The sequence below is a fragment of the Mustelus asterias genome, chromosome 2, assembly GCF_964213995.1.
Source record: "Mustelus asterias chromosome 2, sMusAst1.hap1.1, whole genome shotgun sequence".
In the NCBI taxonomy this organism is placed as follows: Eukaryota; Metazoa; Chordata; class Chondrichthyes; order Carcharhiniformes; family Triakidae; genus Mustelus; species Mustelus asterias.
Window position 1 is genome coordinate 4628478 of NC_135802.1, and position 18706 is coordinate 4647183.

Sequence of the window (18706 nt, forward strand, 5' to 3'; positions counted from 1 at the left end):
AACTCTAGGGTCAATTTAGCATGGCCAATCAACCTAGCCGGAACATCTTTGGACTATGGGAGGAAACCAAAGCACCCGGAGGAAACCCACGCAGACACGGGGAGAACGTGCAGACTCCACACAGACAGTGACCCGAGGCCGGAATTGAACCCGGGTCCCTGGTGCTGTGAGGTAGCAGTGCTAACCACTGTGCCGCCCTGATTGATTGGCCATGCTAAATTGACCCTAGTGTCAGTGGGATTAGCAGGGTAAATATGTGGGGTTACGGGAATAGGGTCTGGGTGGGATTGCGGTCGATGCAGACTCGATGGGCCGAATGGCCTCCTTCTGCATTGCAGGGATTCTATGATTCAGTATTTCAAGGTTCTCTCCCACTCCTCCCCAGCCCTGCAAGTAGAGAGACTCCTCACCTTTAGAATCTCATACATGTAGAATCGAATATCGTAGTCTGATAACGTCTGGTATAATTGCTGTGGAATTGAGAAAAGTATGCACGTTATACATAGAACAAAGAACAAAGAAAATTACAGCACAGGGACAGGCCCTTCGGCCCTCCAAGCCTGCACCAACCATGCTGCCCAACTGAACTAAAACCCCCTACCCTTGCGGGGACCATATCCTTCCATTCCCATCCTATTCATGTACTTGTCAAGACGCCCCTTAAAACTCACCATCATATCTGCTTCCACTACCTCCTCCGGCATTGAGCTCCAGACACCCACCACCCTCTGTGTAAAAAAAAACTTGCTTCGTACATCTCCTTTAAAACTTGCCTCTCGCACCTTAAACCTGTGCCCCCTAGTAATTGACTCCTCCACCCTGGGAAAAAGCTTCTGATTATCCACTCTGTCCATGCCCCTCATAATCTTGTAGACTTCTATCAGGTCGCCCCTCAACCTCCGTCATTCCAGTGAGAACAAACCAAGTTTCTCCAACCTCTCCTCATAGCTAATGCCCTCCATACCAGGCAACATCCTGGTAAATCTTTTCTGTACCCTCTCCAAAGTCTCCACATCCTTCTGGTAGTGTGGCGATCAGAAGTGAACACTATATTCTCACACTTCATTCTCAAAGCTTTGACAGTCTGGTCCTTTTATGCTAAACAATATACACTTGCTTCTACCCCACCCCTCAGCCAAACCCTGTATCGTCCTTCGAGTCAAAATGTTACAGACAGCTCGGCTTGTTAACAGACTGGGAGACAGGTTAGTGGAATGGTAGACAAGATGCTGCAGTGAACTGTAAGGTGATAGGTTATAGGAGTGAAAAAAAAAAATCAATAAACCATGGTATCAGTTAATTAGAAAGACAAAAAAGATTGAACAATGACAAGGGTCAGCTCAGTCCAAAGACCTTGCAAGTGTAGGATGGGGCCACAACTAAGCCCAGGAAGCAGAGGGGGAGGGGTTGGACATGGAGGTGGTTTTAGTTTTCCTCCAGGGAGCTCTTGACCAGTGGAATAGAATTCTGGAGATGGCAGTGAAGACAAACATCACATTCCATTTTTGGGAGATCTGGAGTAAAAATGCACAATAAATGCACAATCGCAGTGTCCATATTATCAAAAGGACTGGAGAAAGTACAAAATAGATCAATAAGAATACCAAAAGTGATCAGGAATGATTGAACAGACAGAGGTGCTGGTCCCTAGAAAAAAGAAAACTGAGGGGTGACCTGATAGAGATCTTTACGAATATGAATGGGGTTCAATAGACATGAAAAAGATGCTCTGGAATCTTTGCTGGACTTGGTTTAATTTGTCTCACTTAAGGCCACGTATACGCACTGCTTTCCTAATGACAATGTCACCACTCTGACAATTTTCAAGGACCCATTCCGATATGTGTTTCCCAAGATCCGGCCAGGGGTTGGTCCCTGTTCTCATGCCACATTTGATCTCGGGCATCTTCTTCAGGTCACATTGCTCTTTCTTCTCGTTCTCCCGTGCTGACATAAAATACCCTCGCTGCGGTCGAGTTAGTCGACGAGTTAGCCAACGTTGTGACTTTTAGCTCGAAACCAGTTTCGTACTTTCATGTATTTTTCTGGAGGCCCGTTTCGGTTTGCTGTTCACCACACAGTCTGCTCCGTCTGAGTCTGTCTTCAACTCCGTGCATCCGTTTGATAAGGTTCACCATGGTAGGCTTCTGCAGAAAATGCAGATGTATGGGATTGGGGGTGATCTAGGAAATTGGATCAGGAATTGGCTAGCGGATAGGAAACAGAGGGTGGTGGTTGATAGTAAATATTCATCATGGAGTGCGGTTACAAGTGGTGTACCTCAGGGATCTGTTTTGGGGCCACTGCTGTTTGTAATATTTATTAATGATCTGGATGAGGGTATAGTTGGGTGGATTAGCAAATTTGCTGATGACACCAAAGTCGGTGGTGTGGTAGACAGTGAGGAAGGGTGTCGTAGTTTGCAGGAAGACTTAGACAGGTTGCAAAGTTGGGCCGAGAGGTGGCGGATGGAGTTTAATGCGGAGAAGTGTGAGGTAATTCACTTTGGTAGGAATAACAAGATGTGTTGAGTATAGGGCTAACGGGAGGACTTTGAATAGTGTGGAGGAGCAGAGGGATCTAGGTGTATGTGTGCATAGATCCCTGAAAGTTGGGAATCAAGTAGATAAGGTTGTTAAGAAGGCATATGGTGTCTTGGCGTTTATTGGTAGGGGGATTGAATTTAGGAGTCGTAGCGTTATGTTGCAACTGTACACAACTCTGGTGCGGCCGCACTTGGAGTACTGTGTGCAGTTCTGGTCCCCACATTACAGGAAGGATGTGGAGGCTTTGGAGAGGGTGCAGAGGAGGTTTACCAGGATGTTGCCTGGTATGGAGGGGAGATCCTATGAGGAGAGGCTGAGGGATTTGGGATTGTTTTCGCTGGAAAGGCGGCGGCTAAGAGGGGATCTTATTGAAACATATAAGATGATTAGAGGTTTAGATAGGGTGGATAGTGATAGCCTTTTTCCTCTGATGGAGAAATCCAGCACGAGGGGGCATGGCTTTAAATTGAGGGGGGGTAGTTATAGAACCGATGTCAGGGGTAGGTTCTTTACCCAGAGGGTGGTGAGGGATTGGAATGCCCTGCCAGCATCAGTAGTAAATGCGCCTAGTTTGGGGGCGTTTAAGAGATCCGTAGATAGGTTCATGGACGAAAAGAAATTGGTTTAGGTTGGAGGGTCACAGTTTTTTTTTTTGTTTTTTTTAACTGGTCGGTGCAACATCGTGGGCCGAAGGGCCTGTTCTGCGCTGTAATGTTCTATGTTCTATGTTCTTCTTGGCAACACGGTCAAAATCACCCGCTTGATTTCGGCATCAACTGGGGAAAATTATGACTGACACCTAATGCATTTCATCACAGGAAAGGGGAGGAGATAGGGCTAAACATGATTTCTGGCACCAAAAAGTGGGGTTGTGTTGCCTGTATTTGCAACATTTCAGTGAGATCTCAGCCTCGCAGCTCACTGTGCTTCAGCTGGCAAAAATTATCAGCCCAAAACACAGCGGGTTTTAAAAACTTATTGAAAGGGTCAGAGTGTCGCTGCTAAGGCCCATATTTATTGCCCATCCCTAACTGCCGTTGAGAAGACAGTGATGAGGTGGCTTGTTGAACCGCTGCTGTCCATGTCTTGCAGGAAAACCCACAGTGCTGTCAGGGGTGAAGTTTCAAAGTTTTGATCTAGCCACAGCGAAGGAACAGCGACAAAGTTCTGAGTCAGGATGATGAGGGGCAATTTGACGGTCATGTTCTCGTGTGTCTGCTGTCCTTGTCCTTCTAGGTGGTAGAGGTCATGGGTTTGGAAAGTGTTGTTGAAGGACACTTGGCAAGCTGATGCAGCACATCTTGGAGATGGCACACTGCTGCTGGTGGAAGGAGTGAATGTTGAAAGTGTTGGATGAGGTGAATGTCTTTCAGAACAGGGATTAGGGAGCACTGAATATCTGATCACAGTGATGCAGAGATCACCACACCTCTTAAGGGAAGAGTAGGAAACATTCAAAGCAGATAGAGCGACAGTGCAAGAGCTGGGGGAGTGAGATTAGTTTCGAATGGCTGAAACAAGTTAGCTCAGACATAAAGGGCTGAATGGCCTCTATCCATGCTCTCACATTCTATCTGCATCTACAGCTTTGCTTACTGTACACCTCCTGTAATTAACACTCCAAAATTAACCACCACTTTAACTTACCTTGAAATCAGTGTTGTTTACATGTTCAAACACCAGTGCAGGAGTCCGAGACTGAGAAAGGCCAAGACATGGAAAGAAAAGAAAGGTGCTTTTAGTCCTGTGTGTAATTAAATAAGATCTGTTTCGAAATAAGTAATAAAGTATGATCTGCAGTTCTATGTACATGATCTTACTGAATGGCAGAGCAGGCTCAAAGGGCCAAATTTTACCCCTTGCTTTGGATGAAGAATGCTAAATGATGTCGAGGCAATAAAATAAACCGTATGAAGGATTTCAATCAAGTACATCGGTTTCCTGAATCTCTGCTCTTAAGTCAAACACAACTAATGAATCACAACGAGCAGGTCTGTTAATGATTTGGGGATGGTGTTGTGTATGTAAGCTGTGTTAGATACAGCAGGACACGAACTGTGTAACAGATAAGACAATATGAAAGAGAATCAATGAGGTCAAGGATAGAGCTAACAGTGCAGCTGCAGGAACACAGGGAGACATCCAGACCAAAACGTTCTGTTTCTCTCACTCCTTATATTCACTTTCAGCCCCACCTTCCTGCAAATGGCCATATCTCCCCACAACAGCCAACTGCTTCTCGCGGCTGCTTTCAGTATCACAGAATACTACAGTGCAGAGAGGCCCTTCGGTCCATCGAATCTGCACTGACGCATGAAAGCTCCTGACCTGCCCACCGAATCCCACTTGCCAGCACTTGGCCCATTGCCTTGAATGTTATGGCGTGCCAAGTACTCATCCAGGTGCTTTTTAAAGGATGTGAGGCATCCCGCCTCCACCACCCTCCCAGGCAGCGCATTCCAGACCATCACCACATTCTGGGTAAAAAAGTTTTTCTTCAAATCCCCCCTCAACCTCCCACCCCTCACTTTTAATTTGTGTCCCCTCATAACTGACCCTTCAACTAAGGGGAACAGCTGCTCCCTCTCCACTCTGTCCATGCCCCTCATAGTCTTGAACATCTCAATCAGGTTGCCCCTCAGTCTTCTCTGCTCCAGAGAAAACAACCCAAGCCTATCCAACCTCTCTTTATAATTTAAATGCTCCATCCCAGGCAGCATCCTGGTGAATCTCCTCTGCACTCCCTCCAGTGCAATCACATCCTTCCTATAATGTGGTGACCAGAACTGCACACAGTACTCCAGCTGTGGCCTCAACAAAGTTCTATACAACTCCATCATGACCTCTCTGCTTTTGTAATCTATGCCTCGATTGATAAAGATGAATGTGCCATATGCCTTTTTCACCACCCTATTAACCTGCCTTTCGCCTTCAGAGATCTATGGACAAACATGCCAAGGTCCCTTTATTCTTCGGAACTTCCCAGTGTCAGACCTTTCATTGAATACTTCCTTGTCAAATTACTCCTTCCAAAGCGCATCACCTCACACTTTTCAGGGTTAAATTCCATCTGCCACTTATCCACCCATTTGACCATCTCGTCTACATCTTCCTGTAACCAAAGACATCAATTCACTGTTAACCACCCACCCAATCTTTGTGTCATCGGCAAACTTACTGATCCTACCCCCCCACATAGTCATCTATGTAATTTATATAAATGACGAACAATAAGGGGCCCAGCACAGATCCCTGTGGTACACCACTGGTCACTGGCCTCCAGTCACTGAAGCAGCCGTCTGTCATCACCTTCTGTCTCCTACTGCTAAGCTAATTATGAATCCAACTAATCAGAAAAAGATACAAAAGTCTGAGGTCACGTACCAACCAACTCAAGAACAGCTTCTTCCCTGCTGCCATCAGACTTTTGAATGGACTTACCTTGCATTAAGTTGATCTTTCTCTACACCCTAGCCAAGACTGTAACACTACATTCTGCACTCTCTCGTTTCCTTCTCTATGAACAGTATGCTTTGTCTGTATAGTGTGCAAGAAACAATACTTTTCATTGTATGCTAATACATGTGACAATAATAAATCAAATCAAAAAATTATTGAAGGGCAGATTGGCCTACTCTTGCTCCTATTTCTTATGTTACAAACTCACCTATCCCTCACACGTTGCTTCACACTCCTCTCTCCCTCCCTCAGCTGTTTCCTCCCTCTCACACATACTCATGAGGGTTATGGAAAAATGACAAATTGCAGCCCTGATTGAACCTTGAGGTTGAAGTATTACGGTCAGAGTGACAGTAGCAGACAAGAGTTCACTGGAAGGGCCAGAACAGTACAGTGGAATTTGGGAGGGTGGTCCATGGTGAAATCAGTGAGTGCCGAGTGGAGAGGGTTGCACGTGATGAATGGAATATTCTCTCCCTGGGGTTTCTCATCTTCGAATAACTGACTGAAATGCAACAGACGGATATTTTGGATAGCACAAACATGAACTTTCACCTGAACCTGCTCCATTTATCTCAGCAATCCAGAGACTAGTGGCAGCCTAAGCAAGTTAGAGCACTGATTTTGCATTCCATCCAAGAGAGTGTTCCTCCCCTTGGCACCACCTCGAGGAATTGCCTTGGGGTAGATTGGCGAAGGTGCTGATATTTAAGGAGTTGTGGGTTCGAAGTTTATAGGGTTGAATGGTCTTCCTCCATCCACATCTTTCCTGAGGGATCTCCTGCCACACAGATGATGCGGTTTCTCCCCATGCTAACCCACATCATCAATATCCTCACGGTCCATTGGCAATACCAGTCCAGACTGAGCAAACTAGGCCACAGGCTAACAGCAGCACCCTCTCCAAAAGGGAAACATGTTCCCCAACACTGGGCTCTTCCCCACAGGTTCAGATACGGAAAGGCATGCAGGCCATTTTACCAGCGGCAGACACCCTGCGTCCCAACTCTGCAGTAAACCCAGAGGCTGCTGGAAAAGCCCTCGATAACATTCGGCACTCACCACTGGGTCCTTTACTATGTCTAACAGGTTAATGATATTGGGACCTCCACGCAGGTTCTCTAAAATCTTTATCTCTCGCTTTATTTTCTTCTTTTTTACTGGCTGTGGAAACAAAAAAAGAAACTAGGTAAATGTTGGCACAAACAAACAGTGCTTAACTGGAATATAGTTGAAAAGAGGTACATGTTGCTGAAGTTTTCCACCTTACACTCATCAGGACAAACAGAAAAAAGGCAAATTTAATTCGATCACTACAACTTATAATACAAGAGAAATGAATGGCGACTGTTGGGCAAGTCGATTCCAATTGGCTGAAGTGTTGCTATAGAGAGAGCAATGAGGAACGATAGGCTTCCCAAGCTGCCATCTAATTCAAAAAAAAAGTGCGGGGCTTGAAGATATTCCGTTTTTTTTAATAGAGCTGCTCCATCACATAAACCAGCCTCACATCCATTGACTCGGTCTACACTTCCCGCTGCCTCAGCAAAGCAGCCAGCATAATTAAGGACCCCATGCACCCTGGACATTCTCTCTTCCACCTTCTTCCTTCGGGAAAAAGATACAAAAGTCTGAGGTCACGTACCAACCGACTCAAGAACAGCTTCTTCCCTGCTGCCGTCAGACTTTTGAATGGACCTACCTCGCATTAAGTTGATCTTTCTCCATACCCTAGCTATGACTGTAACACTACATTCTGCACTCTCTCCTTTCCTTCTCGATGAACGGTATGCTTTGTCTATACTTTTCACTGTATGCTAATACGTGACAATAATAAATCAAATCAACTCAAATTGAATATGAGAGTATGTCACTTCTAGTGAGCATAAATGAGCTACGTTATCAGCTGGACTGTTTATCTTAGAAATAGTTGCTAGCGTGGCCAAAATGGTGGCCTATCACCCAATTGTAAGATTGCACCACACACAGTGAACAATGAATGGCCTGCTCAGAATCGTCTTTGTCCTGCAGGATAGCTTCAGTCTCGCACGATCTCTGTCTGCATCAAGCTTGCAAGCTGAATAAATGGTTACATCCTTATTTACAAGATTGTCAGTAAGACCAATCTTAGAACGCATGAAGCTATAAGAATCACAATGTATATACCGACCAGTCAGAGTAGGTTTGTGATAGAAATCAGTGAAGAACCCATTAGAGGATTTCTCAACTAACATGCCGAAGGGGGTCACGTGAGGTTCAGCGTGGAAACGCTGCATTATCACGATCTCTGGAGCTCCTCGTCTTTTAATCCTTTTATTTATCCTGGTGCACAGTTCTCAATTGTCTAATCCTGGAATGTATACTCCATGCTATTTTCTTGGAAGATCCTGGTTAAGTTTGGGTGAAGCCGAACAAAGTCAAGAAAATCCTCGTTTAGAATCATAGAATAGAATCCTACAGTGCTGAAGGAGGCCATTCGGCCCATCGAGCCTGCACCGACCACAATCCCACCCAGGCTCTATCCCCGTAACCCCATATATTTACCCTAGCTAGTCCCCCTGACACTAAGGGGCAATTTAGAATGGCCAATCCACCTAATCCACACATCTTTGAAGTGTGGGAGGAAACCGGAGCACCCGGAGGAAACCCACGCAATTGCAGAGAGAACGTGCAGACTCCACACAAACAGTGACCCGAAGCCGGAATTGAACCTGGGTCCCTGGCGCTGTGAGGCAGCAGTGCTAACTACTGCACCATCACGCTGCCCATTTCATCAAAGCAGGTGTAGGAATAGTATAGGTTAGATGGGCTTTAGATTGGTTTCACTGGTCGGCGCAACATCGAGGGCCGAAGGGCCTGTACTGCGCTGTAATGTTCTATGTTCTATGTTCTAGGTGGAGACAGCCAGGTGGGGCCTTGCTCACCAGTGGTGGTTTAGCTGGTGAGTGGGATCACACTCTGGCAATGTTATAGGCACCAAGATGATGGCTGCCATTGTGAGTAAAGATGTGGATGACGGTCTCAGCTCCCTGGCACAAATAACTGGTGCTCCCATTGGTGAACCGCAAGATATCCTTAATAAAGTGGATGAAGCAGAAGAAAGAATCCTGTCAGTTGAGAGGGTAGTTTCCTCAGTGGTTGCTCCTTGGAAATCCTGCTACATAGTACGTTAGACACCCTGGTTAATTCAGGGAGATAAGGCCAGGGAAGGAATGTCCTTACACCCAATCTCCCGAGGGAATACTTTGCATCGGTATTCACGAAGGAGAGGGGCGTGTTAACCGGGAGTGTCTCGGAGGGAGGTGTTGACCCGTTAGAGAAAATCTCCATTACAAGAGAGGAAGTGTTAGGTTTTTTAGGGAACATTAAAACTGACAAAGCCCCAGGGCCTGATGGCATCTATCCTCGACTGCTCAGGGAGACGAGAAATGAAATTGCTGGGCCTCTGACGGAAATCTTTGTCGCTTCTTTGGACACGGGTGAGGTCCCTGAGGATTGGAGGATAGCGAATGTGGTCCCGTTGTTTAAGAAGGGTAGCAGGGATAACCCAGGAAATTATAGGCCGGTGAGCTTGACGTCCGTGGTAGGGAAGTTGTTGGAGAGGATTCTTAGAGACAGGATGTATGTGCATTTAGAACGGAACAATCTCATTAGTGACAGACAGCATGGTTTTGTAAGAGGGAGGTCGTGCCTTACAAATTTGGTGGAGTTTTTTGAGGAAGTGACAAAAACGGTTGATGAAGGAAGGACCGTGGATGTCGTCTATATGGATTTCAGTAAGGCATTTGACAAAGTCCCACATGGCAGGTTGGTTAAGAAGGTTAAGGCTCATGGGATACAAGGAGAAGTGGCTAGATGGGTGGAGAACTGGCTTGGCCATAGGAGACAGAGGGTAGTGGTCGAAGGGTCTTTTTCCGGCTGGAGGTCTGTGACCAGTGGTGTTCCACAGGGCTCTGTGCTGGGACCTCTGCTATTTGTGATATATATAAATGATTTGGAAGAAGGTGTAACTGGTGTAATCAGCAAGTTTGCGGATGACACGAAGATGGCTGGACTTGCGGATAGCGAAGAGCATTGTCGGGCAATACAGCAGGATATAAATAGGCTGGAAAATTGGGCGGAGAGGTGGCAGATGGAGTTTAATCCGGATAAATGCGAAGTGATGCATTTTGGAAGAAATAATGTAGGGAGGAGTTATACAATAAATGGCAGAATCATCAGGAGTATAGAAACACAGAGGGACCTAGGTGTGCAAGTCCACAAATCCTTGAAGGTGGCAACACAGGTGGAGAAGGTGGTGAAGAAGGCATATGGTATGCTTGCCTTTATAGGACGGGGTATAGAGTATAAAAGCTGGAGTCTGATGATGCAGCTGTATAGAACACTGGTTAGGCCACATTTGGAGTACTGCATCCAGTTCTGGGTCACCGCACTACCAGAAGGACGTGGAGGCGTTAGAGAGAGTGCAGAGAAGGTTTACCAGGATGTTGCCTGGTATGGAAGGTCTTAGCTATGAGGAGAGATTGGGTAGACTGGGGTTGTTCTCCTTGGAAAGACGGAGAATGAGGGGAGATCTAATAGGGGTGTACAAGATTATGAAGGGTATAGATAGGGTGAACAGTGGGAAGCTTTTTCCCAAGTCGGAGGTGACGATCACGAGGGGTCACGGGCTCAAGCTGAGAGGGGCGAAGTATAACTCAGACATCAGAGGGACGTTTTTTACACAGAGGGTGGTGGGGGCCTGGAATGCGCTGCCAAGTAGGGTGGTGGAGGCAGGCACGCTGACATCGTTTAAGACTTACCTGGATAGTCACATGAGCAGCCTGGGAATGGAGGGATACAAACGATTGGTCTAGTTGGACCAAGGAGCGGCACAGGCTTGGAGGGCCGAAGGGCCCGTTTCCTGTGCTGTACTGTTCTTTGGGAGCCAAGCACAAATTCCCGGCTGAATTTGAGAACTGGTTGCCACGATTTCCTCATCTTGATTTGAAGGCTGGGTGTTTGAAGATCAAAGAGGCATACTGCATGCAGTCTTCGAGATCTGGGGTCATTTTATACCCCAATCGCTGGTCTTGCGTTGTCTTGACCTCTGTGTTTGTCAAGAAGGGCTGGAGGCAGGCAGACGCAATGGGACCTCGAGGGCCAAGGTCTCTCTCTGCCAGGGCTTCAGAGCGATGACACAATGGAGGTGCAGAGACCTCAGTGAAACTATGGTTGAATCCTTGATGTTCCATTTCAAAAATGGATTTTGGCCTGGGATGGAGCACAATGAAATGTGTAAGGAAATCCTTACATACAGCTTCAGATTCAAAGATCGATATACATCGGAAACATGCACACATAGGAGTTTAGGGTTCATTCTGTCAAAACCCACTTCTTGTGAAAACCAACAAAAATGTTAGCAAGCGCTGGATCTCGGTGGCCACACCAGCTATCTGGGTAAATTTGGCATCATCAAAACTGTGCTCAACTGTCTGAGCTGCTGCTTTCAGAGGTCCAATGAATACAGGTACAGAAGATGGCAGCATGCCAATATTGGCATCATACAGTAACACAGCGCAAACGGCGGTGACTTCCTTCAGTGGCACATTCAGAAATAAGCTCACAACTTTGCCACTTTCAGACCCGGAACATGTCTGGTCTTCCTCAAACTACTCTGGAAAGGCAAAATATCTGCAAAATTTCAACAGTTAAGCAAACCATCTTGTCCTGTTATCATGCAGTGGCCACGCGAGTGATATTTTCCACCAACAGGATTGCTGCCCAGTCCAAAGAGGTGCTGTGCCCAGCACACTACTGAGCAACACTCTATGATTTCAGCACTGATGCCATGGCAGGTAGATGGCCATACACCCCAGTGATTGGCTGGTCACATCAAACAGCATGTTCCTTCTGTTGTGCACAATAGGCAGAGTACAGACCTTACTCAAACAGCCCACACTCACAAAACCCACAAACAAAATGTCCACTGTTTGATGAGATTCTGCAACTGGGCAGGACTTGTTGAACAATCCTGAGTGTGCTAGTAATTACACTAGCAACCAATTTAAAATAATTAGTCAAACTCTTACAGTGGTTCATTCACCCTTGCTAGAAGTGATATTTACATACAGGAACCTGCATTCTGCAAAAAGGAACAAGTTCAAGCCTTGCATCTTGGCAATTCCCATCTCTATAATGACACAAAGCCTCCTGCTGCCCCGACAGTAATGGCCGGGCTACTGCTTGATCACTGTCCATCGGCACTGCTCTGGTTGGCTGACCCCTGGTGGTGTGCTAGATTAATCCAATAAAAACTCATCATCCAATTCCCCCACTCTGGTCAACAGCAAGACAGAGGTAGGGAGTCACTGACAACACAGAGGCAAAATAAAAACACCAGATAAAAGAAACACACAGATACGTAATCTGCTGTTAGATAATCAGCACCCACCTTCAATATTTTGACCACTACTTTCTCATTATTTGTGATGTTGATGGCTTCAAAGACTTCGCTGTATTTTCCACGGCCTAATTTCCGAACGAGTTGATAATCGTCCTGATTGCTGTGTGAGAAAACAAAGCCGCGTTTGAACTAATGCATCGATCGCAGGTCACTACTCCAGCCTCTGGAGAGTCACACTTTTACACCGTGATTCAGACACACTGGGGCAGGCCAGATATCCCCGGGGTCGGCACTGAACACCATTGCTGAGTCATAGACTCCCCCACTTGATAACAAGGCACAAGAATTACCCACAGTTGAACCTTTAACTGTATACTTTGTCAAGTCAGAGACCCCTTACTTCCACATCACTGCCCACCATCTTTATGAAGTTCAGACATGGGTGGGAGGAGCGGTTTGGGGCTCTGGGCCAGGTGAGTGCGAGGAAATTGGTCTAGTCAAGGTGGGGCGAGGCAGGGCTCGCTAAAGGGAGAGGGTCCAGCCTCGGATTTCGGGGTGGGTGGGGGGGGAGTGCAGGGGCAGGCAGCGAGGAGTGGCGGGGGGGGGAAGCTGCAAGGAGAGGTAGGGCCAAGTCATCCGAGGTGGTGGGCCAGGGGAGACTGGCCAAGAGAAGAATAATGGCAGGGCTGGTCAAAAGAAGAGGCTCCGATTGAGGTGGCACGGAGCCAATGAATGTAGGTAGGGAGGGGTCACCCGGGGGCAGTTAGTAGGCCAATAAGGGGATCGGGGGGGGGGATATAGAGGAGGAGACTTTGAATTCTTCTTACCCCCATTCAACAACATGTGATTCATAGTCCCAGTACTCGCGGGGCCTCTGTGTGTTCACATCTGCATATACTCGGGCCCTGCTTGGGACTGGCCCAGACATGTTTTGTTCAGATTTGAAATGGCCACTTGTCGTGTTACCTGTAATACAATGCAAACAGTTGATTATTACATTGACTGGTTTCCCTATGAGATCGAATCAGACTTTCTACCATTAGATATGAAGCAGCGGAGAAAACTCAGACTAAGGGCTATGCTCAGCGTAGCCAAGTATTCAGCATTCAATCCAGCCACACTATCACCAGGGTGGCAATCAAAATTTTAATAATTATATCGATCAATGAGTGCTGCTCCCCACTGGAGGCAGCTAAACCAATCCACAGCAGTGAACTCAGTCTCTCAGCGTACTGACTAGTTAACACTGCTCTTTGTACCACATACCAGCCATCTCCCACCTTCATTACCTCTTTGCCATCCTGCCCCATCCCATATTCCTCTCTGCTCCTGTACCTGAGCATCAAGCTTCCCTTTGTTGTTCTCCACTTGACATTACAATGAGTTCCACATTTGCATCAATCTTTTAAGTGAGGGCTGATGGAGAGAATTGAAGCAAGAGAGAACAGGGATTTGATGCAGCGCTGTATGTCTGCCATTTATCTAGCTACGGGAACAGGAAAGGCCTGGGCAACTACAGAGAACACCAAACGCATCAAGTGGCGGGATACTGACTGCGGCCTCACAAGAAATAGCAGCTGGAGTAAGCCATTCGGACTCGAAAGCTCACTGCTCCATTCAACAAGATACTGACTGATCGATTATGGTGTCAACTCCACATTGCTGTCAGTTCCCCATAATCCTCGACCCCTTGTCTATCAAAAATCTGATGTGGAGATGCCGGCATTGGACTGGGGTGGACACAGTAAGTAGTCTCACAACACCAGGTTAAAGTCCAACAAGTTTATTTGGTAGCGTGAGCTTTCGCAGCGCTGCCCCTTCATCAGGTGAGTGGAGGATTTGTTTCACAAACAGGACATATATAGACACAAACTCAATTACAAGAAAATGGTTGGAATGCGAGTCTTAACAGGTAACCAAGTCTCTCCAAGTGCAGACAATGTGAATGGAGAGAGGGTTAAGCACAGGTTAAAGAGATGTGTATTGTCTCCAGCCCGGACAGTTAGTGAGATTTTGCAAGCCCAGGCAAGTCGTGGGGAGTTACAGATAGTGTGACATGAACCCAAGATCCCGGTTGAGACCGTCCTCATGTGTGCAGAACTCGGCTTTGAACATATTCAATGACGCACACCCTCCACTGCTCACTGAGGAAGACTAATGACCCTCTGAGAAAAAAAATTCTCATCACATTTAAATTTGAGACCTGTAATCATTATACCGTGTCCCCTGGTTCTGGACTCCCCCACAATGGAAAATATCCTTTTAACATCCCCCTATCAAGTCCCCTCAAGATTTTGCATGGTTCAATATGGCCACCTCTCATTCTTCTTTGAATCTAAGCCAAACTTGCTGAATTTAACCCCTTTATCCCAGCAATCAGAATCTCAGAATCTTGAAACTGCTTCGAATGCAATGATTTACTTAAATAAGGAAAGTGTGCACAGTACTCTGGATGCCCTGTGCAGCTGCAGTGAAACTTCCTAATTTTATACTCGATTACCCTTCCCAACACCCATTTGCCTTTCTATTGACTTGCTTCATCTACACAGCAACTTGTGATTCACGTACCAGGACACCCAGATCCATTTGGTAGAGGAGGCGATGGCCTAGTGGCATTATCACTAGACTATTAATCCAGAAACTCAGCTAATGTTCTGGGGACCCGGGTTCGAATCCCACCACAGTAGATGGTGGAATTTGAATTCAATAAAAAATATCTGGAATTAAGAATCTACTGATGACCATGAAACCATTGTCGATTGTCAGAGAAACCCATCTGGTTCGCTAATGTCCTTTAGAGAAGGAAATCTGCCATCCTTACCTGGTCTGGCCTACATGTGACTCCAGAGCCACAGCAATGTGGTTGACTCTAAACTGCCGTTGGGGGACTTGGGATGGGTTGGGGGACTAGGGATACTGTGATGTGGAGATGCCGGCGTTGGACTGGGGTAAGCACAATAAGAAGTCTCACAACACCAGGTTGGACTTTAACCTGGTGTTGTGAGACTTCTTACAATAAATGCTGGCCAGCCAGCAATGCCCATGTCCCACGAATGAATAAAAACAAAATCTGTCCTGCAGACTTGTGCAGTCTCTCTTTCCGGTCAAATAACGTGCCACTTTTCTATTCTTTCTGCCAATGTGGACAAGTTCACATTTGCCCACGTTATACTCCAACTGCCAAATGTTTGCCCACTCGCTTCGCCTCCAGTTTGGCCTATTGAACAGTAGAGCTTATAATTCCTAATGGTACACAGAGGTGAACTGTTCCCTCTGCTCCAATGAGGCATTAGATCCACGCTGCACAACTGGACTGGAACAAGTAAAGTTCGGCAGTGAAATGAGCAGCTATTTGATGTTGTCGCTCAGTTAAGCCAATGTACTGAGGGGAATGCCCATTGGGAAAACTGCCGTCTCTAAAATTTCTGACATTTGAAAACAATTCAGCAGGGGCGAAATGTTTTACACTCGTGATGTAAACACAACTGCCAAGTGGCCAATTCGAAGGCGTTCCACAGCGACATTTTCTTTCCTTCAAATATACTTTTATTGAAGATTTTTCTTATTTTTACAAATACCTCAATACACTCTCAACAAATGGTACAGCACAGCAAGAGTATTTTCAAACAAGCACATGCAGGAAGAGACAGAAAAAAATGCACACACTGTTGGTTTGGATACGTATCCTGTGCCACACATCATACAAGTAATGAAAGGATTTAGCGAAGGATACGGGAATGTCAGGATAACAATTGGTTCAGCAATGCACAACCAAGTTCGCAGGATAATGGCGACAGAGCTACAGAACCTATGGAAAGCGAATCTTTAAAGTAGCTAGTGTCATTGCTTGTTCAACTATAGACTCAGAGAATCCCTACAGTGCAGAAGGAGGCCATTCGGCCTATGGAGTCTGACTCTGACAGAGCATCTTACTCGGGCACTATGCCCGTAACCCCACGTATCTACCCTGCTAATCGCCCTAACCTATACACCCTTGGACACAAAGGGGCAATTTAGCATGGCCAATCCACCTAACCTGCACATCTTTCTTACAGAATATCAGCACAGGTAAAATGATGGTTAAATCGCCAAGGATTTTCGCGCCACAGTTGGGTATGCACCAAAGGATGCTTCCCCCATCCCCAGACACCTTGGAGGCACCAAATATACGTCTTTTCCCAGGATATATAGTCTGTTTGTACAAGAGTTAGGAGCTAATCAGAGATTCTATAAACCACAAAACAACTGGGTGGGATTGTGGTCGGTGTGGACTCGATGGGCTAAATTGCCGCCTCCTGCTCTGTAGGGATTCTATTACAACTGGAATACAAAAAGCACACCAGCCCACAAGTTTGAGGGAGGTTTTCCTCGCCTGCTTGAGGACTCATAGGGCCCAACTCACTACCTCCAAATCAAACCACTCGCCCACCTCCCTGCAATGGCGCTACTCATATTAAACATAACTGTAATAAAGAATATCAGTGAAAAATTCCACCGCTATATATCTCAGGATAATAAGGTGAGAAGACAGATAAAAATCACACAACTCTAGTACCATACAACCTATACAACACACTCCTCAGAAATGAGAAGTACATTGCAGGATGCATTATACGGAGGATAAATGGATGTCCCAGGATTTACCAGGTAACAAGTGAAAATTTGCTACCTTGCTCACTCACAGGGCTGCCTGATTATTTTTAATCATTCATGGGACATGAGTGTCACTGGCTGGTCAGCATTTATTGCCCATCCTTAGTTGCCCTTGTTCAGAGGGCAGTTGAGAGTCAACCATATTGCTGTGGCTCTGGAGTCACATATAGGCCAGACCAGGTAAGGATGGCAGATTTCCTTTCCGAAGGACATTAGCGAATCAGATGGGTTTTTCCGACAATCGACAATGGTTTCATGGTCATCAGTAGATTCTTAATTCCAGATAATTTTTATTGAATTCAAATTCCACCGCCTGCCGTGGCGGGATTCGAACCCGGGTCCCCAGAATATTAGCTCAGTTTCTGCATCAATAATCTAGCGATAATACCACTAAACCATCGCCTCCCCATCAACGTGACAAATCACATAACAGGATCAATTAACAGATGAGATTACAGGGGATACATTCAAGGATTAAGAGATGCAGAATAGGACACTAATTAGGATAATTATCAAAATTCGCCTGAGTTCAGTTTACAGGACTGCCCCCATTCACAATAAGAAGTCTCACAACACCAGGTTAAAGTCCAACAGGTCTATTTGGTAGCAAAAGCCACTAGCTTTCGGAGCGCTGCCCCTTCGTCAGGTGAGTGGGAGTTCAATTGCTACCAAATAAACCTGTTGGACTTTAAACTGGTGTTGTGAGACTTCTTACTGTGTTTACCCCAGTCCAACGCCGGCATCTCCACATCATGACTCCCGTCCACAATACCAGAATATAATGACAGAGGGACAGTCCAGGGTTAACAAATCCTGATTTTCACAGTGTAACAAGATAACAGGCAGTAAATGCCTCTGTGCTCACATATCATGCGCACTTGTCAGGATAATATGGACAATATCACAACATCAGGAGTATAATCACATGGGAACAAAGTTCAGGATTAGATAACCATCCATGAAGCTCGAAAAGGCCAAAGCCTAGACACACTCATCAAGCAACATTCAGGATCCATTCAAAGTTTCACTGAAGCCTTTGCACCTCCACCACGCTGACATCCCAAAGTCCTGTTAAAGAGAACTCTAGGCTTTGGAGTGTGGCAAAGACCCGTCAGGTCTGGCCACCTCCAGCCAATCAAAATGAAGGACAAGACAACCTAAGACCAGTGGTCAGAGTCTTTGACCAACTTCAGGCCTCGAAGACCAGATACAACGTGCTTCATCGAACTCAAGACGCCCAGTCCACAAATCAAGATTGGGAAAGCACGGCAGCCAATTCGCAAATCTGGCTAGGAATTCATCCCCAGCTCCTCTAGGGAGGCAGGGTGCACGGATACTCCTTCTCAAGCCCCATCTTAATGGTAGGGCTTGGGGAGAGTTACAGAACAAAGAGATCTAGGGGTACATGTTCATAGCTCCTTGAAAATGGAGTCACAGGTGGACAGAGTGGTGAAGAAGGCATTCTGCATGCTTGGTTTCATCGGTCAGAACATTGAATACAGGAGTTGGGACGTCTTGCTAAAGTTGTACAAGACATTGGTAAGGCCACATTTGGAATACTGTATGCAGAAAAGATTTACTAGGATGCTACCGGGACTTGATGGATTGAATTATAAGGAGAGACTGAATAGACTGGGACCTTTTTCTCTGGAGCGTAGGAGGC

At 46.2% G+C, this 18706-nt stretch overlaps 1 protein-coding gene across 6 annotated transcripts in view; it reads right to left on the reverse strand.

The window, feature by feature from the left end:
• Positions 1-18706, reverse strand: part of LOC144504550 (casein kinase II subunit alpha) — an 82824-nt gene that overhangs the window by 29957 nt on the left and 34161 nt on the right. For all 6 annotated transcript variants that reach the window (XM_078230039.1, XM_078230068.1, XM_078230078.1 and 3 more), the window contains 5 exons: positions 13218-13356; positions 12439-12550; positions 7068-7169; positions 4194-4244; positions 411-470 (listed from right to left, as the gene is read on the reverse strand). In XM_078230039.1, coding sequence (XP_078086165.1) covers positions 411-470; positions 4194-4244; positions 7068-7169; positions 12439-12550; positions 13218-13318 — 426 coding nt within the window. In that variant the 5' untranslated portion in view covers positions 13319-13356. The remainder of the gene's footprint in view (positions 1-410; positions 471-4193; positions 4245-7067; positions 7170-12438; positions 12551-13217; positions 13357-18706) is intronic.